We start from the raw sequence: 25,270 nt of genomic DNA on the forward strand, positions 1-25,270 counted from the left end.
TTTCACTTAGGGGTATTTTGGTACATTTCAAAATAATCAACACTTCTTTCTTCTCTATCTCTTCTATCTTTCTCTTATACCAAACAACCTATCAAATCAACTCTATTTCTCACTTATTTCTCTTTTTTCAAACTCTCTCTCACTTATTTCTCTCTTTACAATTTCTCTTTTAAACCAAACACACCCTAAGAGTATACATATTAATGTATCAATTGGGAGGAGGCTTGAACAATCAATGAATATATGACGAAGAATTAAGAAACAGTAAGCACAAAAGCCATGATGAAATGGACGAAATTGATGAATCAATCAAAAAAGTAGTAGTAACAAAAATGTATGCTTTTATAAGAAAATTTATGGCGCCAACTAATAAATAAAGTTCCTTGATCCGTCAATGGTGAAAAAAAATTGTTCATTTTTTCATTCACTTTTTATAATCAATGAAAATATTGTGTGCGAGCGAGTGTGCGGTCGTGCAAGTGTGCTTGTATTATATATGTGCGAGCGAGTGTGCAGGCGTGCAAGTGTGCTTGTATTATATATGTGCGAGCGAGTGTGCGGGCGTGCAAGTGTGCTTGTATTATATATGATTGAGTATTTTATATCATGTTATTATAATAAAAAATGATTGATGTTTCCCATAATATTTACTAATGTCCTCTCTCTTTTGACGAAATCCAGTTTAGATGATGTTGACTGAAAATAATCTTTAGAGTATTATTTTTTCCACCCTATGTCTTTCCTCGCGCGCCCTATTTTTTTTCCAATTTTACCCCTAGTCCGGATTTCGTATTCCGGAACGTATTGTTAGTATTCTTCAGATGTTTCCGGATTTTAAAATCCAGAATAGTATTTTAGCAGAACTTTTGCAATGTTAAGCTCTACAATTCGTAAAATAAAATGCGAATAAAATTAAAAAACAGAAATAAAAAGACACAAACATAAAAACAACTCATTTTATTAATATATGAACAATACATTACAATAATTTTCAAGCTTTTTAAGCTTATTACATAAGATCCTAAATCTATTTATAATCTCCTAAGAGCCTAATTCTAATCTCCTAAGAGCATAACCACTGCTATGTGATAGGACATAGCAGTAGCTTGGCTATTGGAGGAAAACCGGAGGAGGAGGGAAGAGGAGGGGCGGGAAGAAGAAACAAATGCCCCTGAGGGAGGTGGGGGGTGCTCAGACTTACGCTCAGACAGACGAAGCTAAGAATCACACTGACCCACATTACCCTCAGATGAACCGCCCCAACATTATTATAAAAGGAACGTGCATCCATTGAATTTGACTGAAGAGAATGAAAATGTTAACCTTGCTATGAATTTCCTTATAAAATACCTTGTTTGTGAACTTAGTAAAATGGGATAGATACCAAAAGAACCAGCGAATTGGTGCAAATATTAATTGAGAACAGTCTAACTATTTTAAGGATAAATAAATACTACAACTTAACAAATATACATATCTTCAAACCAAATACTACAACTTAACAAATAAAAAGAGTTATAAAAAGGGAACTTAGAATGGTAATTCCTCTTCCTTTTCCTGCAGCTTCATTTCTACTTCCTCCAGTTTTTTCGTTACACGGAAAACTCCTTTCAGCTGTTCTATCTCCAATTCCAAAGCATGTTTTGCATCAAGTCTTTTCACCAGGTCATGCATTTTCTTGTGAAATTTTTCCTTTTCTTTCTGCAACATCCAACCAAAAGAGTCATCAAAACATAAGTGGATACATGTAACTGAATTAAAAAATGTTGATAAAAGGAAAATCAAATGTGTGTCTTATGGTCTTCAGCCAAATGCATCATTTTTTCATCAGCCTTTTGCATCATTTTAATAATCTGATACTCCCGTTCAACCTGCCGCATCTTGCTGATTTCTAAGGGAACAATATGAAACAGACTAAGCTAGCATGAAATATTAAAAAAATCATATCAAGTACAAATCATTACAAAATGCAACAGAATGTAAGCTACAACAATGTATTGGGAGATGGAGATTAAAGGTAATAAAATTGAAGCTTTGTTTTGGGTAGATAGGGAAGAGGGATGTTGTTTGAAGTCACATAAACATGGTGCTGTCTACGGTGAGAGACCTCTATAGGTCTCCTACCGGTGGGAGACCCGCACTTTTTTTTTTTTTTTGTAAATCAATTAAAAACCATTGGATGTATTGATGAAAGACATTGAACGGTTGTGATGTATAGGGAATATGGCCCACAAAAATTAATATTTAATCATAAATTTTGATTTTAAAAAATGAAATGGAAATTGAAATTAAACTTAGGAAAGGGTGTTTTGGGAATTGTCACAAAAAATTTTAAAAACCCAGCACGGTTTGGAAACACTATATTCAATTTTTTTTTTAACAATTGCTAAAACATTATAATGGAGTTTGATAATTTTTAATTTAATTAAACCTCTGCAAAATTAAGCCTATTTTAATTTAATTTCTTTTTTGTCCATCTGGATTGTTATTATTTATCTTCTGTTTTCGTTTTATTTTCAAAATAGTCGTTGTGCGTCTTATATGGACTAGCATTATAATGGTTTAATTAAAATAATTTTTTTGGATTGTATTAAAATAAAATTTAATTTTAGAGAGGTTTAATAAAATTTAAAATTATCAAACTGTTGCCGGGTTTTTTAATTTTTTTGTTACAATTCCCAAAACACCCTTTCCTAAGTTTAATTTCAATTTCCATTTCATTTTTTAAAATCAAAATTTATGATTAAATATTAATTTTTATGGGCCATATTCCCTATACATCACAACCGTTCAATGTCTTTCATCAATACATCCAATGGTTTTTAATTAATTTGCAAAAAAAAAAAAAAAGTGGGGGTCTCCCACCGGTAGGAGACCTAGAGGTCTCTCACCGTAGACAGCACCCATAAACATGTGGTTATTTATGGTCTTTTTTTCTTATGATAAAAAAATTTAAGGTTAAAGTAAAGTTTACTAGTTAGTTTGTTAGAGATTAAATATTTCTTATTTGGATTTGAATTTAGAACATTCAACTTCTTTGTTTTGAGCTTAAATCAATTGAACTAGTCATCTTTTAAGTTTAAAGAACAATTACATTTACCTCCTAAAAATAATAGTTCGAAGTACGAACCTCCGATTCCAATTTTTTTTTGTCTATAGGCCTCAATCTTTTAATTAACATGAATTAGGACAGAACCAAATCTCCTTACTTGTTAATGTGTTGTCTTTTGTCATAAAGTTTTGATGTATCTTAAACAAATATGAATGTTGGTCTATAAGATATGTGGCTCGTTTACTTGACGTCTTTAAGTTTTGGGTCCCAACAAGTAGTATCAAAGCTCTTGGTTCGACTTGATGGCAGAGCGAGAGGTGGATCATGTGTTGGTTTCTGTTATAATAGATGAGAACTCACACTCGAGCAAATTTGTTAGGTTTAAACTTGAGTGGTTATGTCTCATGTCGCTTATGAATAAATAAAATGTTAGATATATAAAAGGGGATACTCATACATCTATCACATTAAGGTTTTGAGTGAAGATGTGATGTCTTCCTCTCTTGTGGTCCTGAAGCATTGACATGTTGTTGCTTCCTTGCCGCCTCGGGCTCCCCAACATTTTGGAGGGGATATGATGACTTACTTTTCTTCTTTTAAATTACAAACACTATAAAATAGTTTTTTAAAAATAAATTAAGTGTGATTAAAGTAGTATATGATCACTTAACATGCTCTTTCAATTTTTATAAAAGATCAAATATATTTCAAAATAGAGTTAGTCATCAGAAAACATCCCCTCCAAAACCTTCAAAATACTTCTTCCAAACATACCCTAAGAGATGAATATGGATCCGATCATAATGAGATGTACTCCCTACTAATTTATTCTTCCAGTAAATATGATTATATGTTACCTATCAAATATATTTCAAAATAGAGTTAGTCATCAGAAAACATCCCCTCCAAAACCTTCAAAATACTTCTTCCAAACATACCCTAAGAGATGAATATGGATCCGATCATAATGAGATGTACTCCCTACTAATTTATTCTTCCAGTAAATATGATTATATGTTACCTATTGTATGCGAATATACATTTCTTAGTACTAACTTCTTTTTGTTGCTCAAGAGCTAACTTATACATTTTTTACTAAAAAGAAAAATGAAAGTTACTAATATGGTGAATATCGGAAACCCTTGTTCTTCATAACTTGTAATTGTCATTTCATATAATTCAGTTAAAGGTGATGATAGGAAAGTAACTTTAAGAAAGAAAAAAAAATATGATAGGAAAGTAATATTCACTATTTTTTTAATAGTTAAAAGATGCAATATAATAATTATATTGCCAAGACCAACCAATACCATTGGTTGATACAAAGTTATGACTTTGTTAGACACATTTGATGTGGAAAAAAAATGTAGTGGAAAAGGAGTACAAGTGGAGCAAATATTTACATAATTCTAGGACATGAATCATCACAAGATCAAATATTGGTGGCACAAACATAAATAATGCTCTTCTCATGGAGGAATCAAAACCATTCATACAACAAGTTTCATTCAGTGTTATATGTTTAAAACTATTTCATTTGAACAAGTTTTGTTTGGTCTTAATATTTTTCGTCAAAAAAAAATTTGTTCTTAATATTTCATAAATATACAAGCACTTCAAACAAATTCTCTATGCAACAATATGTTTAAAACTAAATCAATTATGCTCAAATGATTCTTAAAGAACCACTAATCTAGTTGGAATTAGTTGAGAACAAAAAAAAAGTATAATTTGAGCTTTAATCATCCACTCACATACTAAAATTCAAGTGCAAAAGAATTGAAAAAGAAAAGGTAGAGATAAAAAGGAAGCATAACCAGCTATAACGTTTATTAATTGAAGGGATAAAGTGTTAGCATAAGCATATTATGCACCAACAATCCCTTAGCATTTTCTACTCCAAAAAAATTCAACTTTATTAATCTTCATCTTCTTTTATTCCACCATGAATAACATCACATTCTCTATTTCTCTTTACAACCTCAACACACCTATTTAACTAAGAATTCATTGCTTTTTCCTTCCATATACACAAACCAAAATAAAAATTGAAAAAAGTATTTCAATTAAAAGAGTATTTTCATTTTTCCATTCTCCACCCAACTTAAAAAATAAGAAAACAATGGAAAAATTGTAAAAAGAAAAGAAAAAGTACCACAATCTCCAATTTCTACCCAAGTAAACTTCAACAACATTGACTTGAAAAGAAAAGAAAAAAAACTAATAATCACATTGAAAAAAAAAACTTCAAAAGAAAATTTCTCATGTATTCACAGCTCATCCGATTTAACACTTGACCCGTCCAATCCACTGTTGAGTCGACTCATAGTTCGACCACTGAACCCTGAGTTAAGCAACTCCTCCCAATCCACTTCCTCCTCTTCAACCTCTTTTTCTCGCATCACCTCCAATATCCTCCTCACCTTTTCATTAGCCTTCTCGCTCTTCATTTTCCCCATCTTTTGCAACATTTCCACAACTCCAACCTCCTTCGCCACCGCCTTAAACCTCAACCCGCCATGACTCAATGCATACAAAACCCCAACACAACTCTCTCTGGTCGACTCAGACTCCAACCCGGTCCCACACAATAAACCCACCAAACACTCCACAACACCTGCATCCAACATAGCAGCCCGACCATCCGATCCAAACCCTAAATTACCCAACATTAACAAAACTTGATCCATCATATGACCCGACTTAACCATCCCCAACAAAACCGAAACAAACCCTAGCTTAACCATCTTAGCCCGATTACTCCTCACTAAAGACAAATGACAAAGAGCCAAACCCGAGTCATGGCGCGTCTTTTCACTCTCTGATTTAAGCGCGTGAAGTAAAGGCAAAAGAGCACCTAAAACACCAATCGCAGTTTTATTATCATCATCAAGCGCCAAACTGAACATCGCACACGAAGCATGTTCCTGCGATTCACACGATCCAAACCTCAAAACTTCGATCAACGGTGGAACAATTCCTGACCGAACTATCTTCACTTTGTTGACTTTCTCAAGTGAAAGGTTGACCAATGAAGCAAGTGCATTGACCTTTACCACCTCATTTTTAGACACAATCAAATAACGCAAAGAACATAGTACCCTATTGGTGCAAAGTTGAACTCTACTTTCCAAATTCGTTCTTGTGATTTTTCTGAGTGAGATTAAACCTTCTTCTACTATAACCAATTCATGGTTTCTGAGTTTTGTTACTATTTCTTCTTCTTCTGGTGTTGTTGAAGGTTCAAGTTCAGATGAAGAAGGTGAAGAGTAACAGAAACTTTGAAGCTGTGGTGGTGTTGTTCTTGTTGATGATGATGACGTGACAGTAGCTATAGATTCCTCTGAGCTTGAGTACGAGGTTTTTCTTGGTGTTAACATTGATATTGGTCGTGTTTCTTCTTCTTTGTCGTTTCTGTTTGATACTAGGTTGTTTTGATTATGTTGATGTTGTTTTGAAGACATTAGTTTGAGTACGAGGTTGTTTTGATTCTGTTCATGTTGTTTTGAAGACATAAGTTTGAGTACGAGGTTTTCAGTTGTGGTTAGATTTTGGTTGGTTTGGATTTTGGTTTGGAATTTGGTTTGTGTTTGGATCCATTTGAGAATGGAGGATTTGAGGTTAAGATTTGGTATTAAGGTTGTGAAATTTGGGGTGGTGCCATCAGCAAGTTGGGGGGTATAGTTGAGATTTTTACAGGCTTGGACTGAGGTTCGGTCAAAGGAATGGCCAGAGGAGACAATTACAGGATCAGACATGAGAGAACCAGAAATGGGGCATAGAAATTCTTGAGGTGGGTTTAGGTTTTGGGTAGTTTTTGTTGTGTTGAAGAAAATCATCATTTTCTTCCACTTCATCTTTGGAGTAGTTGTTGTAATTGGTTCTAATGATTTTGATTCCTTTTTTGTACTTCCCCATTTCTTATTTGTATTTTTGTGAATCTCCATGAAATGGTTTCAACTTGTTTGTGTTTTTGTGTATCTCAATGAAGTTTGTGTTTTTGGTTTTGGGTGAGTGTGAAGAACAAGTTGTTTAGAGAGATAAGAGCAAGGTTAAGGAAGAGTGGAGATTCCATTGTTTAAGGTCTTGAAAATTTGAGGTTAGAATTTTGAATGATATTGAGTAGAAGAGAGTTTTAAGACAAAGGGAAAGGTTGATTGTGAAAGAAGAGATAAAATGATTTGAGGGGAAGCATGGGCATGTTAGTGTATTGGCTTTTTACGTGCTGATTGGGTGAGGAAAGAAAAAAGGAGTGAATGGTTGTGTGAGGAAAATGATGATGATTTGGTGTTGGAGTTGAAGGAAAGGTTATGGGGGGAATAGAGAGTTTTGATTGATTCCTTTTGCTTTATGAAAATATAAATGTAAAAAGCTTATGAGGTGAGTGATTATGTTCCAAAGAAACTCATATTTTAAGCCATTAGCATGTTAAGTTATTTTTTCCTTCTAGCTAACTCCTTGCGTGATAAACTCATTAAAAAACATATACATCATAAGAATGCTAAAGATTACTTATGAAGTGTGCACATAACAATTTTAAGTTTAGAAATAGACAAATGCCTTATAAGTTGGTATTTATCTTTTCATTAGTTAAGTTTAATGTGAAACAATGAGGTTTGTTAATTATTATCATTTTTTCTTTTAGACAAGATTATCATTGTTGTGTGTGTATAATTGGGAAATTGATATTAACTATTTGATCTTAAATTAATGATCGGAATTGTTTAAAACTAATTTATTGATTGTGTAATTTAAATTGTCTAATATCAAATCAATGATCGCGATTAATTAATAAGATGGTTGATGAATTGTGACTCTTGTAGATTTTAGAGTATTATGTTTAATTTCTGCTTTAACCTGTAAAGTAAAAAGAGAGAGAGAAATGGTGTTTGGCTTTATTTCTTTTTAAGTTCTTCATGATGGTCAACTCTTCAAATTGGTCAGACATTTGTTTGCTGTAAAAGTTTAGCACAGATGCGTAAGGGCCAATAGAAAATGACACCTCTGAATTCTACAAGCTTTATGGTGTTAGAACAACTTTGGCATTTTTCTCATTTTTGAACAATGAAAACTATGCAATGGCCTACATCGTTTATAACATGCCAATAATCAAAATAACCATAATATGCAAATTTTTATAGTGTTTCTAAATTTCTATTGTTGGAAACACATTAGTGATTTGGAAGAACCCTAACATTTCCCTGTTTGAAGTGGCAAGGATATAGGGGTGTGCATGGTCGGATATTTGACCGACCAAACCGTATCCATATATAAACCACTAATATGGTTTTGGATTCCTAACCATAACATATTTAATTGTAAACCGGTTTAAGAGTCCGTTTACAATTATACTGACATATTTTATATATAAAAAAAAACTTGTAAATTGAGTTTATGAAACAATAATATAGTACTCCCTATGAATAAAAGTTGGTTTCTGCTTCCTAATTTTTCAAGAAAACCTTACTTCCCGGTCATAATTATAAGCAAAAAATAATTTTTTAGGTTTATTGAATAATTAATGTACCTGATCACATTTATAGACCAAATACATTAGTGATTCAATGAAACTAAGAAGTTGTTTTTTCTTATAAATTTGACGGGAGAAAATGTCATTTAGTCTTTCTAAAACCCCTTATCAATCAATTTTTCCACCGGTCTTTTTTGTTAGCCTTTTTTTGTTAATAATATTATAGTTGTAGAGTATCACCAACTTCGAATGACTAATCTTTGTCAAAAAACTTAGCTAAACTATCTTTAGGTATGATCTATTTTACAAACTACATTTTTTATTCACAAGGTTCGGATCCGAGACTTTAATTAAGAGAAATAACATCTAAGTGCACTTCCACTCACATCCATGTATGGGGATGTTTAATATATTTTTATTAGAAAATTTATGTAAAGTAGAATCCAATGAGTCTAAATTATGGCCAAATAGAGTAAGGAAGCTCTAGCAGCTTGGACATTTTCTAAGTGAAAGAGAAAAAAAGAAGGACAATGCTATGTATTCCTTTGAGGCTAATCCGCAATCAAGAACCAAAAGTTAAAATAAAACGATGTTTCTTTTGTCTTTCTTCTATCTCACATTCACTTTTTTGTTGTAGATATGAAGTATCTCTCATCATTTAAGAATGGCTAATCTTTATTAGAGAATTTACAATATGAGAATTACGTGTAACAATTTGTTGAAAGAGTTTGAATCTCTTACCACCCTGACATACCACATATACTAGGACCCTACCTGCACTTTGCAAATGTAGTTCTATTTTTTTGACAAACATGTCAAATATTGTCTTGATTGATTAGACAAACATAATGCTTTAGCATGAAGAAATTGTTTTTCCAACTAAGTCCACAATTTCATATAATTATTGCAATCTTAATAGCTAAGTCTCTGCAGCATGCACTAAGCACAATGATATGAACCTTTATGAGAGTTGTAGTCTTGTAGGCTGGACTTATTAGATATCACAATCACTTTGCAAAAAAGTGATTGATTCTTTTTGCATTTTCATGTCCCACACCATTCACGTCCAGAGAACTATACATCGTGTTTTCCTTTTGGGTTTAATATATGTAGTAATTTTGTGGCTATTAAATAAATAATAATACTAACAATTTGTACGTGAACCTTATATATAGGCTTTTATATCTTAGCATTGAACTTTATAGCAAATAAAATAGATTGATTCTTTTCCCACTCGATTATTCTTAAAAGGGTCATGCTAAGACACTAGTTAAGAAAACAAAAAAGAAAAAAATTGTATTGAAAATAGTACTTTTCTATATTTTAAAAAGTTTGACTGCATATCTTTCGAGATGATTTTACTATATTTAGTTATTTTGTTTGGATTTATTCAATTTGGATGGAGATGAATAATGGTTTGTTAAAAAAAAGGGTGTTTTTTCGTTGTATGAGTAAATATGGAAGGGTTTTGTTTTTAAGAATTAGTGAGGTAAGTAGCTCTAAAATAATATCTTCTTATTGATCCAGTTTGGGGTAAAAATATATTTAGTTTAAGTATAACTTATTTATAAAAAAAAAAAAAAAAAGTTCATCGTCATTCATCATTATTTTAAGACTAAAGTTCAAATTCAAATGAAGATGTTCAACATAACAATGTGTGTAAAGCATTTTTCGTGTATGACTAAAGCATTTTTCTTAACATTATTATAGCACAATGTGTGTAAAGAATTAGAAAAGAGAGCAATCAATTACCCACGAAAACAAAACAACCAAGTGGATTAACTCACCAATGATTTAAGTTATACTTTAAGATTTTAATCTTTGATTTAATTCCAAACCTGAATTTTCACTTTACCTAATAATTGATCTGAAGTTGATTTTTTATAATTAAAAAGATAACTACTACGTTCTTTTCACAAAGTCCAAATATAACCTAACCAAATAACTAATAAGCAATCACAAAAAAAAAAAAAAAAAAAAAAAACCTTGTTAGTTTAAACAATTAGCCAGTTGAGCATTGGTTTTGGAAAGTGCAACATGTATTGTGTACCGACTGAATTGAGGAAAAAAAACAGGTTTACACCCTCTCAATTGCTTAAAATTTCATAAAAACAACCTGTGAGGCATATTGAGCAATCACCATATATTTTTGGAAACCCAAATAGGGTCCAAACAAAGAAAGACAAGACTCTAGATATCATTCCAAACACTAGTTAGTGAAAGTTCCTTTGACACGAACTCCGTGTCACTCATAACCTTCTAGAAGTTGTGTCAAGGAAATCGCCCCTCATCGAAATCAAAATTGTCATTTGATGCATACTCGTCAAGAACACATTTGATGACGATAGACAAGAGAGGTTTCAAATAGAAAACGCGAAGTGATAATGTTTGATATAGCTTAACAATTAAATTTCATTAAAATATAAACAATCAACAATAAGTGGAACAATCCACAACAATAGAGACTATGTTGCACACCAAAATAAAAAAAAGGTCAATACATCAAATCAAATAACTCGTGTAATTTGAGCGAAGTTCAAAAATAACCTTGTAAAAAAAAACAGATTCACCCTTACAATTTTAAATTCTTCATAATTAGTCTTCACATTGTTAAAAAAAAAAAATATTCCTCAAATAGCCTCTGTAATTTGAGCAAAGTATGAAAGTAACCCTGTAAAAAAAAATTTGAAATATGTGATTTTTTTTTCCATAAGGCTTAGCTTCAAATTTTGTCCAAATGCCAATTGGCTATTGGAGATATTAACCCTATAAAAAATACCTTAATTTAGCGTGGATAAAAAAAGTAGAAAAGAAAAAGAAATAAAAATTGTTTTAAACCGCGTAGACGCCGAAATAGAACTCCTCCTAATAGGACGGTAACAACAACTAGAATGTTCGGTTTTAGACAAACGTGTCACATACGTTACCCCCTATCAAGTCCTGGCTTATGCCCCAAGTCAATTCCAAACCTATAAATACACTCTTCTTTATTTTCTTTTCTTCATTCATAACTTTATTTTTTCGACACAACAACAATCACAAAAGACACAAGAAATATTCAAAATTGAAACTATGGCATCTGGTGGAACAGAAGCTTTTCCAGATTTAGGTAAACATTGCCAGCATGTTGATTGTCACCAGCTTGATTTCCTTCCTTTTACATGTGATGGATGCAAACAGGTATGTTCTTTTATTTTTATTATTTTTATACAAAATTTTCGATTAGTTATATACTTGCCTGGACGATTCTTGATTAGGTTTTACTTATTTCGTGAAAAAATTAGATTACTAAAACCTCTCTATTTCTTGCAAACTGAGGGTTAAGATGAAATTGTGTTGATTGAGTTAGCAATTAAGAATTAATTCATGATAACCTGTTTGGGTTGACCTGATGGTGTTGGCTTCGGGTGCTCCTCTCAGGTTCAATTCCCTCAATGTTAATTCTGGAAGACTAGTTTAGCTTCTTAAAAAAAAAAATATATTAATTCAGATTAGTAGGTGCACGCGCGAAAACTAAAGGAACTTACATTATGTTCTTATTTGTATTTCAATTTATCTTGTGCTGTTTTGTAGTATAATCAAATATGTTGGTATGGTCAAGATTTGGAATTGAGTTTTATCTTTTCTGATGATGTGAGTTTAATTATCCATCAAACTGTTAAAATAATAAAATATGTTATGTTTCCGCATATTCAAATGTGTCAAATCATGTGGTTGAATTCATGTGATTAATAAACTTTAGGTAAGATTGAATTGATCAGAAACACCTGAGTTTGGTCTTTGACTAAAACAACCAACTTTGGTCGGTTAATGTGTTGAATAGTGTAGTTTCCAATTTCAAAAATTTTGGTACCTTAATCAATGGATACTAAATATGAAACAGAAAAGGTGATTAACATAATTTACAATGACAGGTATTTTGTGTGGAACATAGATCCTATAAGTCACATGAATGTCCGAAACCAGACCACAACAGCAGAAAAGTGATTGTTTGTGAAGAATGCTCCATGTCTATGGAGATCACAGGCAACATGGGAGAAAACGAAGAGGTGATCTTAAAGAAACATCGTAGTTCAGGGAAGTGTGACCCTAGCAAGAAGAAGAAACCAACTTGCCCCGTGAAGCGTTGCAAGGAGATTTTGACGTTTTCTAACACGAGTGTCTGTAAAACTTGCCACATTAAGGTGTGCCTCAAGCACCGTTTTGCTGCTGATCATGCTTGTAGTAGAGGAAATTCATCTTCCTCATCAACAACTGCTGTTGCAAATGCAAGGACAAATAATAGGTTTCTGGCTGCTTTGGCTTCAAGAAATGGTCAAGATTGTGCCAAAAAATCTGGATCTCGTTCAACCACTTCTCCTCCTAGTAATCCATCTGTTAAGGCTTATTGATTCTATATGGTTAATGTGTAATACATGGGATTCTTGTTTCGTTTTGATGTATGTTGAATGATACACTGCTTTTTTAAGTGCAATCTTAATGTTCAAACTTAAATTACATCTGAAAATACTATATTAGTCTCTCAGACGTTCTCTCGGCCGTTAGATTAGTCAAACAACAACAATTTTGTTGAAGAGGCAAAATGGTTTGATATTGAAATCCATTGTTTCGAGAAGTGTTTTGGATTTTACGGATAATTGATTTGTTTCTCATGAGTTACCTCAACTAAATGTTATCATTTTCAAAGCACCGTCGAACATTTCTCACAAGTTCCTCAACTAAATAGTAATCATTTCCAAAGCATCGTCGAACATTAAAACAACCTCTTAAATAAGATTCACTCATTGGTTCACCACATTGTGGAAGTCTAGCCCACAATTCAAGAGCTTTGTTTGACTTTAAGAATGATTGTTTAAAATTCAATTAAGTATTTATATGTGTAAATGGATTTCACAATCTAATTGAAGAACGATTATGTTGAATGATAAATTGCTTTTTAAGTGCAATTTGAATGTTAGAACTTACATTACATTCATAAATCACCATAACAACTTCAATTTTCCGATATCAATAAAGATATGAAACTATTTTTTCAGCCAAAAAATGAAAGTTATGAAATGAAGGAGATCTGTGACAAAGTAAGTATGGGTTAGGCCATTTATAAGGGGCACAGATGAAAAAATTGCATGTGATTTTCAGTACATATACATATTGTTACACCTTTCTCTTCCCTTGTTTTTCAAAAGATACAGTTTGAAATGCTAACTCAAGTACATTGATACACAATAATCTTTGTTACATATTTGCTGTTGATTCTTTAATTTCATCCAAGGTGATAGTCTGCAAGGCAAGAAAATGTTGCATTAAAATTACGAGAAGAAAACAAAACATTCCAAATCAAAATATGTTGTTTCGTTGGTGTCAGAATCAAAATCAATATTTTGACAAACAGAATCACAGAATTACCTGTTCATCGCCGGCAAAATCGTTATCAGGAGTGAGAAAAAGCATGCAATGGCACTCCTTTCTATCAAACAAAACCACAATGAGTTAAGAAAACAATATTCTGGAGGAACAATTTACAGCTTAACTTAAATTACAGAGAATCGTGTTTAATATTTCACTTTTTTTTTAATTGATTATTCCACATTTCTTGACAAATAACATATTTAGAGCTGAAGCTATACCGCCTTTTACCAAGATATAAACTAAGAAAGTCACTCAGGTACTAACCCTGATAACAAAAGTATGAATTATAAAATACGATCATGGCTATGAATCCTCTGTTTGATACAGTTGTTTCATAGGTAAATGTGTAATTTGCAATTCTCCATTTTAATAAAATCAATACATTTAAGCAGAATATCAGTGTCATTAATCGCGGATCCCAGAAAATATCAGTTTGTTTAAATTTTACTCTGCTTGGTCTCTATTTGACAATACTTTGTAGTCAATAGTGTATCACATAATATAACAAACATATGCTTGTTATATTACATAACTTGATACTTGCGTAGCTTCGAACATGATAAATTAAGGTCTGAGAAGGAAACTAAGTAATAGCCAGCAGTAAAGATGTGCCTACCTCTCTCTCATGGGAACACACGGGCAATTCCAAAATCCTTGTGCAGCCTCAGCAGCTTTATCGTCATAATGCCTAAAACACAGTGATTTTGGATGTAAGCTTAGGAATTTAGAAGACATAAACACTGATCAAACCTAATATACAACCACATTGCCAGAACCTATAGAATAAAGACACAAAATTGTCTTTGCAACAAGGCAGTGTTATCAATTTTGGATAGCAGAAAATAGCAGGTTGTTAAAACTCTAATATACAATAGTCCTATTGCACAACATTTTGTACTAAATAGCATATCGCGGAACAAAAGCGGTTTGTCAAAATTATGCTACGCTATAGTGGTAAAGCGTCACTATAATTGCTATTTAATAACACTGCAACAAGGTAAAACAAGAAGTATTTACCGGCAAGGGCAGAGTGGTGCACCCAACGAATCTTTATGGTCAGCCAAACCCTGTTTCAAAGTAGAAACAATATCAGTAAGAAACATTAATTACCAAAGTAAATATCTGTTATCAGTTGTATGCATACACGAATAAAGTGAAGTACTGAAGTTTCATATGCCTATCAACAACGACAATCCGGAAAACTCATTTTCGAACTTAGTACAATTTCATCCCAGCATATCAAAATCGGCGGTTCAATTAACTTTCCCTTCATTTCCATATTTGCTTTTCCACTACCAAGATGTATAGGAAAATTTTCTGAACTAGTTTCTCAGTTATGCAAATTCTGGGATCAAAACAAGCTAGATAGTATATATTCCAACATTCAGCATTTCAAACCATGTAATCTAATGAAATTTTAATTCCTCGTGCTTGACACATGATCAATTGTGCAATTAGGAGCATATAAAAGTGGTATTTTACGTTAAGAAACAGAGGATCATAACAAAATTTACACAGGGTGCTCTAAAACCAGAAGATCAAAACAGGGGATCAAAACAAAATTCACACAGGGTGTGAGTTTGATATTAATGTTCAAAAAACAAGTACCATGGGAAGATGATTTTTGAATTAATACAAAATATCAACATGACAAAAGCCTGTATATAAAACAGAAACGTTGTGTTTGGTCAAAATCTTCCTAAAAGTACTTTGGGTATTACAATATAAAATTGCAGAAACAGTGTTCTATAATCATCACCCATAAATTAGTATAGTGTTCTATAATGTCAATGTTCTCACAGAAAACTTACTAAGCAGTAAGCAAGTAGCATACCATTATCCATTCCAAAAATTTAAATTAGGTTCGACCATCGTCAATGTATTACAGGATAATCATACAAGCAGAGACAGATCTACGTCTATCACTGTGGTGGGGGCAAATGAAACTTGACATCCACTTCAAATTCGTTGCATTTATACTTCGGCACTTTAAAATTTGGGTAGGGCCTAACTCGGCCATTACCAAAACTCGCTTATGGAGAGGACTATCCACCACTAATAAATACATTTTCAAACCATATCTGATTAAAGGTGGGACTTCTCTCAACATACACATTCTAGAATTTCATTTATATTTTCAATATTATGTGTGAGTATTTCCCCCATAACGTAAAACTTCTAGGTCTGTCACTACTTACAAAATCCTAAAAACCCAACTAGAAACATATATCAGCAGAAAAACCTAACATCTGAAACCAATACAGAGCTCAAAAAACAAGTTGAGAAAGGACAATCTGGAACACTAAATTGAATTCAAAGTTGAGAAAGGACAATCTGGAACACTAAATTGAATTCAACAATCAATATTATAGTAATCCAAGTAGCAGCTAGGGGTATAAATATATGTGTGTGTGTGTGTGTGTGTATATATATATGTAAACTGCACTCACACACCACAAAAACAAAAAAATAAAAACAAAAAAAAAAAAAAAAAGAATTGCAAGTAGAAATAAGCCGTTTATGAAAATGAAACAAAACATTGCCAACAATAATGAATCTCCCATGACTCACGTTCAACAAAATTTCAAAAGTTTCATTGCAAGACAGCCGAGACTTGATTCAACAACATTTGCATCAACAACTAAAGGAATATGAAACTACAATTTATATTTGGCAGCGTGCGCTAATCAAACAAGCAGATAAAAGATAGAGAATGTACCTTGATAACAACAGCAGTTACTCCTTTGTCAGCACAAAAGAATGTTCCTGATTTACGGGCATATTGCTCTGAGAACTTCCTCATAATTTCAACTGATTTATCAGACGGTTCCACTGAAAGAACCAGCACATTATTTCTATAGAAATGAAATTTTATCAAATCACCGAAATTGAAAGCACAACAACAGAATTTGGCCACAGAAAACTAACATTCAAACAGAGAAAGTTAAAATAAAACAATAGTTTCCACCAATGTTATATATGTTGAACCAGTTACATCCTCAGAAGAGTACTAGGTTAATGGGTCATTGGTCGATCAGTGAATCACTGGCTAGACCGGTATATATTTAGAAAGTTCAAAAAGCGCATGAGCAATAAATGTCATACTTAAAATGTTAAAAATTATTTTGGAGAATGTTAAACAGTGCCCCCGGAGCATTGGTTAAGCACCAAAAGAAGTAAGTTTTTGTTAAAAAGTAATGTAATTATTACTTGATGAAAAGTGACAGTTTATAGTTCCAAGACAGAAAATTCTATTTTTGGATTCCTTAACCAGTGTGCCCCAGGGGCACTGGTTAACAAGACCCAATTATTTTTACCGTACTTAAAAATTCATGTCATACTAGTTCAATAATCATCTGCAAATTTGTATTTAACTTGATGGTTCTAATATTGAACATCATTTATAACCTATGAAGCACGAGCATATAAACGGACACATAAGATGGCCGTTAACATTCACACATGCGCGCTCACACACGCATCATTTTGAAAAAGTTATATTTCGGTAACAACTATGTCTTTTTTCATATCCAGCCAAAATTGAAGTGCCGGTTAGTCTTTCTGGCTGCTTCCAAGCCATGTCGAGTCCAAAAAAGTACTTTAAACTCCCACACCAGAATGGAGTGTCCGACACGCGTCGGATACTCAGACCCCTTCAATATGAAGTGTGTCTGTTTTACAAAACTATAACCATCAACAATTTTATGAGAACAATTTACTACTTGACAGTATCTTTCATCATTATTATTATATTTTACACCTCGACAGGTTTGCACATGTGCAGCTGACAACATTCCTTTTACATGTTCAAACTTCTGCCAGAACCCAAAAAAGCTTTCAAATTTGACAAACATAAAGTTCAACATCAAAACCCAATTCCCGAGGTACCAAATAAGTGCATGATTGGTTTCACACAAAATTGATTTTCAATGAATTGATTTTACTTAAAGTGAATTGAATGTAAAGTGGTGTTTGGATTCATTTACGTAAAAGTGAATTGAACAATAAATTTCATAGTAAAAATCACGTTTAAACTCAAAAGCCAAAAATCTTAACTTCATGTTAGAATCAATTCAGGAGGCAAAATCAATTCTACTCAAGAGCAACCAAACATATCAAAACATATACTACACCTCCATAATCAATTATGACTGCCACAGGCGTGGAACCAAACATAGGATGCATGTTTGGCTTCACTTTTAGAATGGCCAAAATTGATCCTATAAGTGTAGAATTGAGTCTAACATGTTCAGTTACCTTCGAGTAGAATTGATTCTGCTTGAAGCTAAAAACTAAAGTTTTTGATTCTAGAATTGATTTTAACACTCAAATTTATCATTCAACTCACTTTTACATAACGTATCAAAGCAAATCATTTTACTTTCATCTCACTTTTAGCTGGAAACAATTTTGCAAATAAATCAATTTTTATCAACGCAGAATCAAACATACACTAACTTCAAGATGAAAACACAAAACTTCAAAACTCAGTTCAGAAGCATTTCCACAAACATCTTCTGGATAACACAATGAATAAACACCAACCATTAACAACACTTACTAAACAAACACTACTAAGAACATTGATTCAAAAAATCAAACTTTACCATGAAAAATCCAACTGGGCCATCAAAAAATCAAAATCAAAATCAATTACACAACAAAAAATGAAAAAAGTTAAAAATTTGGAATGAACTTTACATTGAGCTCGAACGACGGGGAAGGTGCTGCGGCGGCGACGGAGAGGGGAAGGGGCAGAGGAAACGGAGACAGCGAAGGTTGAAGCTTGAGAGGTCATTGCTGGTGAATTGGTTTTCTTCTAAAAATGGAGAAAATGGTGTTTCTGTGGTTATCAAGTTTCGTTATAAAAAACCAGAAGATACAATTTTGTGATGTGTGTTTTATGGTTTTTGATTTTGTGTGCAGAATGGTAAAATATTAAATGAGTTAAATATATTTATATGTGTAATTTATTTATTTTTTATGATCTATAAATGAAAGGTATTTGTTAAGATATTTTAAGAGTACCACAAAGTTACTTTATGTGTATCGAATAAGATCCGTCGAGAGTTTAACTCAGTTGGTTAGGAATAATGCATAGTATATGCAAGATCAGGTTCAAACCCCAACCAACACAAAAAAAAAAGTTATTGAATGAGATTAGACTTTCATAATATTGCAAATGAATATTCGAATTCGAGTGATATTTATATTTAATTTTCGACATACAATATGCCTATTTTCCCTCAAAAACAAAATTAAATAGGACTATATCTAGTAGGTTGATTTTTTTTTTTTTTGTCAAGTAGCTTAGTGGTTATAGCTCACACAATTTAATTGTGGAGAAATGGAGTGTCCGGGGTTCGAACCCCGGCCCCTGCATATAAAATGCAATATCCCTACCAACTGAGTTAAACTCACGGGGATATCTAGTAGATTGATTTTATGGAGAATAAAAACGATATCAAAATTATCTTGCTTCTAATGAAATAGAACTCCTTACATAAAATCTTGAGTTCAAGTTTTTAACATCTGTAAAAAGATGTTATAATGAAATATTTAGATGATTATCAATCTCAAACTGATTTGAATGTAACTAAACTCAGACATTTTAATCGTGATTTTGAATTTAATTTTATGGATAAAAAAATAAGATTGATAATTTGATATTATATAATTTTATAGAAAACAAATCATAAGTTGCCAATACATTTTTAGGTTGGATATCTTTGCTCACGTATCAAACTTACGATTTCGTAGTTGTATTTGAGTTTTATGTTGTGTTTGTCGTTTTAAATCTCAATGATAAATTAATTTTATGACGATTTGTAAAGCGATTTTTTATGACGATTTGAAGAGTTTTTATTAAACATAGTAAAACTAATTTACCACAACAATGTCATGAAACTCAAATTTTTATAAGGTTAATGCATATTTGATTAAATTAAAGTCAAAATAAAATTGGGATCATAATTTTTACTAATATAAATATAAATTTATCCTGAATTTATGGAATACTTCATCCGGTCTTATTTATAAGAGACAACTTACTTTTTAGATACATTAAATAATTTATGTATTTAGTTTAGGTTCTTGACTAGATACATACATTATTCAATGTATCTAAAAAGTCAACTTTCTCTTGTAAATAGGACCGGAGGGAGTAGAAGAATAAAGAAAGTTGGAGAGGGTAGAAGCTAGCCACACGTTGTAAAAAAAATCTAGTAGTTGCTTGGTTATCATGACAAAAGAAGTTGAATATTGACGTTGAAAGTTTGAAGTTCCAACCAACCATTATTCTTTGGACTCTTGGCTCTCTTCATCTTCTTATCCACACTTCACCCATCTGTCCAATGACTTGGAGTTTGGATAACCTGAAATTTTAAATGCAAGTGCATATCAAAACAAAGGACAAAAATGAAATAAGATATGATATGATGTGTCACATAGGTGTGTTTCATACATATTTTGTTGTTTTTTACACTTCCTTATTTTTAAGTGGATATATATACTTAATCAAATTAGCAATTAATTTGTAAGATTTTTAAGTGGGTATATGTACTTAATCTAGTTAACAATTAATTTGTGTTTCATTTTAACTTCTTCAAAAAAAATATTAATTTGTATGAGTAAATCATTTAAATTCAATATAGTAAATGGGATTTGTCCAAAAAATAGTATATGAGTAGTAAGATGATTTTGAACAAATGGGGTTTTGAATTCAATTAAACTCAACTAGTCTAAATACCCGGCGTTGCCCGGGTTAATTATTATAAGCAAATTTTTGTGTTCGGACAAACATAAATATATTAGGTTGAAATAATTTAAATTCATAAATAAAATTCATTAAACAACATAACATATTAATGGTTAAAATCCTTTAACCAACAAATATTGACTTTAGTTTCGCACCTAAATAAGCTACCAATACTTGGCTTATAGTGGTAGAAAATAATATTCATAGTCTGCATCATAAATAAGGAAAAATTAGGTTAAATTGCTGCAGACGTAACAAAATTAATAAATAAGGATAAGTGTAGAAATAAAAGGCAATATGATAGAATGAAATTGGTGCGATGCATTTTTTTAGATGGAATTTATGAAATTGGTGCGATGCATTTTTTAGATGGAATTTGTTAGGTTAGATAATTGCAAACCTAATAAAGCAAATGAGCGGGAAAAAATTAGGTTAAATTGCTGCAGACGTAACAAAATTAATAAATAAGGATTTTTAGATGGAATTTGTTAGGTTAAATAATTGCAAACCTAATAAAGCAAATGAGCGGGAAAAAATTAGGTTAAGTTGCTGCAGACGTAACAAAATTAATAAATAAAGATACAAACTGCATCAACCATTTTTCTACACAAATTGATTTGCAGAGCGTCGAACGAGATTCTTCATCCTAATTAGATTGGCGCTAAAGAACTTAGTTATCTTATGCCGCAAACTAAGAATATTTTATAAATAGAAGAGAGGTAAAAAAAAAAAACAAGTATGAGAGACGTAGATCAAAACTCATGAATAAAAAATATCAAATTAACATGAAGAAGGAAATATTGTGTCGATTATGACAAAAATTCACTAAAATAATTTAGGTGAAAGAGTCCACCAATTGTAATTTATAGATAATGAAAAAGCATTTTTTTTTACAAGTCAGGAGAAAGGAGGAAGCAACGACATTTCAACTAGGTTGTCACCCCGATAAATCTTCATCTTATGCTGCCTAACTCAAAAAATTTATTAAAAAAAAAGGAAAAAGTATATACAAGAGGGAGAACCAAACGAAAACCTTAAAAACAAGAAAGAAAAAGAAGACATGAAATAAAATCAGCAGATTATGAAAAAACAAATGGTGCAACATATCACTGAAATTGTTATCTTACCTATAAATATAGGAGACAATAAATTGCATTTGAAAACACAATGAAAATTGTTTAAACAACTTCAAATGAATCAATTATTGTTAAAAAATCAAATAAATTGCTAGACCCTCCTGAAGAGAAAAAATAGAAGTAGTACTCTACCCTCAAGCCCCCGATGAAAAATTTTCTCATGCTTCTAGAGTGATCTAAGAATACTAGGAATGACAATGGGGCGGGGTGGGGACGAGTTTTACCTTTCCCGTCCTCATACCCGATTCTCAAATACTTACATGTTACCTTACTCATACCCAACGGAGACGAGAAATTGAATATCATCCCTGTTCCCGACGAGTTCGAGTATCCCCGCCTCATCCCCGTCCCTACATTGAATAATTTATTTTAATAAATAATAGAAGTTTTTTTGCACCCTCAAGAGCAACGTTGTAATATATTATTCAGCAAAACACTCACTTTAACATTTGTTAGATGGAATGATTTAGTTGATCCTTTAAATATTAATGATAGTTTTTATTAACATGACAATTATCAAACAAAATAACATGACATATCAACATAAAATAATTTTTTACATTTGGGACGGGTTTGGGTATGGGTTCGGGGTGAGTACCTATATACCCATTACCCGTCTCATACCCGTGTTTTAAAATCGGGAAAAAACCCATACCCATACCCAAACCCGTCAAATTGGGTTTAGTTCGGGCGCATAACCGCAGGAATAGGTTTTATTGTCATGACTAAAGAATACTGTCCAACGAAAATGAGATCCATTCATAATATAAGCAAGGGCCCGTCTTTTTAGCTTTGAGACACTGCCGCAACAAAAATTTGACCAATTCCACCACCACTTCAATTGAAATCGTCTTTGAAGAAAATATTTGATCATTCCTAACCTTTTGAATTGATCATAGAACCGTATGTCAAACAAGCAAAAGAGCTTTCAACTCCTTCCCTTTACTTTTGGCCTTGCGTTATGAACGACCTATATTCTTCTTCAACACTCGACCTTCCAATTTTTTTAGAGTTCAAATATTTTGAAGAAATTTGGGTCTCAAATCACCATCCTTTCATTCAAAAAGTCTATTTATACTCATTTGAACCATCACATTTTCATTTTACCTTTTTTTTAAACTATACTACCTGGGATCAGAAGATAAGATTTGATATAGGAATGTATCTTAAGATAGATACAAAATTCCAAAATTGCATTGTATTCTTGCAATATTTCCCATTACGAGTAATTATTTATGTTTTGATTTAATGTTTTTTGTTTTGTGATGTATATGAAGTTATGGTTGAACCTCCCGTTTATTCAAAATCGGATATTGTTGAACCTATGGTGCATGTTGTTGATAGTGCGAAATACTTTTTCACAAATAAGAAATATAAAGTTCAAGATGATTTTATTTATTGGATCGTGAAAGGGGTGATGTGTACAAATGAATCAAGAAGATAAAATGAGAAGACACATGGTCGAGAAAATGTGAATGTCCATTTAGGTTGCATGGTTAATTATTTTTAACATCTAAAGCATAGAGACTTAGTATTGAGAGTGAACCTGTTTGTGACAGGGACAACTAGTTTAAGAATCATATTAGGGATTCTAACTCACTACTCCCCACTTGTGTTTAAGGTCTTGGAAGTCCACATTCTTTCGAAACTTGCCCATAAAATCGCCAAAAAAAATCTAGGAACAAAACACTTGCTTATATTAATGCATGTTTCAGATTATATAAATTGAACTGTGTTTTTTTTTCTGAATTATATAGTCTGAACGTATATTAAATTAGAATTACATAGGGCGCGCAAGAAACATGTAAGATAGAAAAATCAATTCTTATTGTGATTACCGAGAAAACGGCCCCAATGCAAAGTTCAAAAATGGAGTCATGTGGGACAATAGTTGGATGGACCGATTCTTCACTTTCCTTTAATTTTAAAAGGTCATGCTAACGAATAACTTCAAGATACTTAAAGAAATCAACGGTACTAATTTCGCATTGAAAACAACAATTTTTAAACTTTAAAAGCTGAATTCACCTGTAACAAAAAAAAAAAAACCGAATTCACCACGTTTAGTCACATTTCAGCCAAACATTTCTATTTTGTTCCTTTGGTCAATGCCCTAATTTAGCATGTCCTTAACTTAAAAATAGGTCTGTAGTCTTCTTAAGTGGAGGGAGGAAATAAATCGGGTCAGAGTTTTATGGTCTAATATGTGTTAGACTCAAACTAGGGTCATATTTTTAAAAAATAAAGAATGCTAACAATTATTCAGAAGTATATTAGCTACAAATGTCAGATTTAATCTTTGCATTGTTTTTTTTTTTTTGAGCAATCTTTGCATTGTTTGACAAGGCCAGATTTGGATATTGCAACACAGAGCTTTGTCAATTGTCATAATTGACAATTCAAGTTCGTAGGGTTAAATTTAGTTGAATTCAAAATATTAATTAGTTGAACATAAAAAAACAATATTATTAGTTGTACATACAGTGTAACTGTTTGGAAAATTAGATAATAAACAATTATATGTTATTTTTATTATTATCCTTCATCAAACAAAGGCTTAAGCAAGTTCCATATGCTGTAGTAGTTACCCTTCTCAGTGAGAATATTATCTCTGCTTGCACCACAGTAAAAGCTTGAATTATAAGTAGCAAAAAAATATATATTGTTTCTTATTGATGAATGCATTTTTTAGGAAAATAATGCATTCTATTATTAGTCTTTGAGATCTAACTCAACTAACAAAACTGAAATTGTTAAGCTATCTATATACAAAAATAAATAAATAAAATCCATTCCATCAAGATGACTTGTGTCTATCTACTCTCTGACTCTGAGGAACGCATATAGCATTTTTTTTTTTGAAATAAAAATATAAATTATATAATGAATATTTTTTAAAAGGGATATTTTTTTAAACAAAAAGAGAAGTTAATAAAAAATAGAGTACTTTTCTCTCAAAAAAAAAAATAGAGTACATCAACCCATTACAATAGAAATCTCAACTACAATGTAAAAAAGTAGATAGTGTAATGAAATAATTGAAAGAAAAAATTACACAATTAGTCCCTTAACTTTATTTTAGGTAACACTTTCGTCCTTTATTTTTTTTTTCACGATTTAGTCCTTTATGTTATAAAATAACAACATAGTTATCATTTTTTATGAAAAAAATAATAAAAAACTCCAAAAAAAATTCATCAAACTCATAGGCAAACGCAAATCTTCATCATACAAGCCTAGAAAATAAATTTTCTTTAAAAAAATCTAATAAAAAATGATAACATATTGTCATTTTATAAGATAAATGACTAAATCGTGACAAAAAAAAGATAAAGGACGAAAGTGTTACCAAAGATAAAGTTAAGAGACTAATTGTGTAATTTTGCCTAATTGAAATGTGGATAGTGTCTATTCACGATTTAAATGGTTGATTGACTTTTGAAATA

At 31.7% G+C, this 25,270-nt stretch overlaps 2 protein-coding genes and 1 pseudogene across 3 annotated transcripts; 1 reads left to right on the forward strand and 2 right to left on the reverse strand.

The window, feature by feature from the left end:
- Positions 1-4,942: 4,942 nt before the first annotated feature.
- On the reverse strand, positions 4,943-7,482 carry LOC146912198 (U-box domain-containing protein 40 pseudogene; annotated as a pseudogene). The gene has a single exon (XR_015015974.1). The product of XR_015015974.1 is annotated as a U-box domain-containing protein 40 pseudogene (transcript).
- Positions 7,483-11,501: 4,019 nt separating this feature from the next.
- Positions 11,502-13,029, forward strand: PMZ (zinc finger (AN1-like) family protein). The gene is made up of 2 exons (XM_085719768.1): positions 11,502-11,702; positions 12,437-13,029. Exons 1-2 carry the CDS (start codon positions 11,595-11,597, stop codon positions 12,911-12,913), a joined length of 585 nt encoding a protein of 194 aa, XP_085575894.1. The 5' UTR covers positions 11,502-11,594; the 3' UTR covers positions 12,914-13,029.
- Positions 13,030-13,593: 564 nt separating this feature from the next.
- Positions 13,594-18,859, reverse strand: LOC146912200 (ferredoxin thioredoxin reductase catalytic beta chain family protein). The gene is made up of 6 exons (XM_085719769.1): positions 18,633-18,859; positions 16,651-16,763; positions 14,949-14,998; positions 14,548-14,619; positions 13,929-13,989; positions 13,594-13,802 (listed from the first exon to the last, which is right to left on the reverse strand). Exons 1-6 carry the CDS (start codon positions 18,727-18,729, stop codon positions 13,758-13,760), a joined length of 438 nt encoding a protein of 145 aa, XP_085575895.1. The 5' UTR covers positions 18,730-18,859; the 3' UTR covers positions 13,594-13,757.
- Between the last annotated feature and the right edge of the window lie 6,411 nt (positions 18,860-25,270).

The sequence above is a fragment of the Medicago sativa genome, chromosome 6 (assembly GCF_051527215.1).
Source record: "Medicago sativa cultivar Bolivia chromosome 6, Bolivia_mono, whole genome shotgun sequence".
Lineage (NCBI taxonomy): Eukaryota > Viridiplantae > Streptophyta > Magnoliopsida > Fabales > Fabaceae > Medicago > Medicago sativa.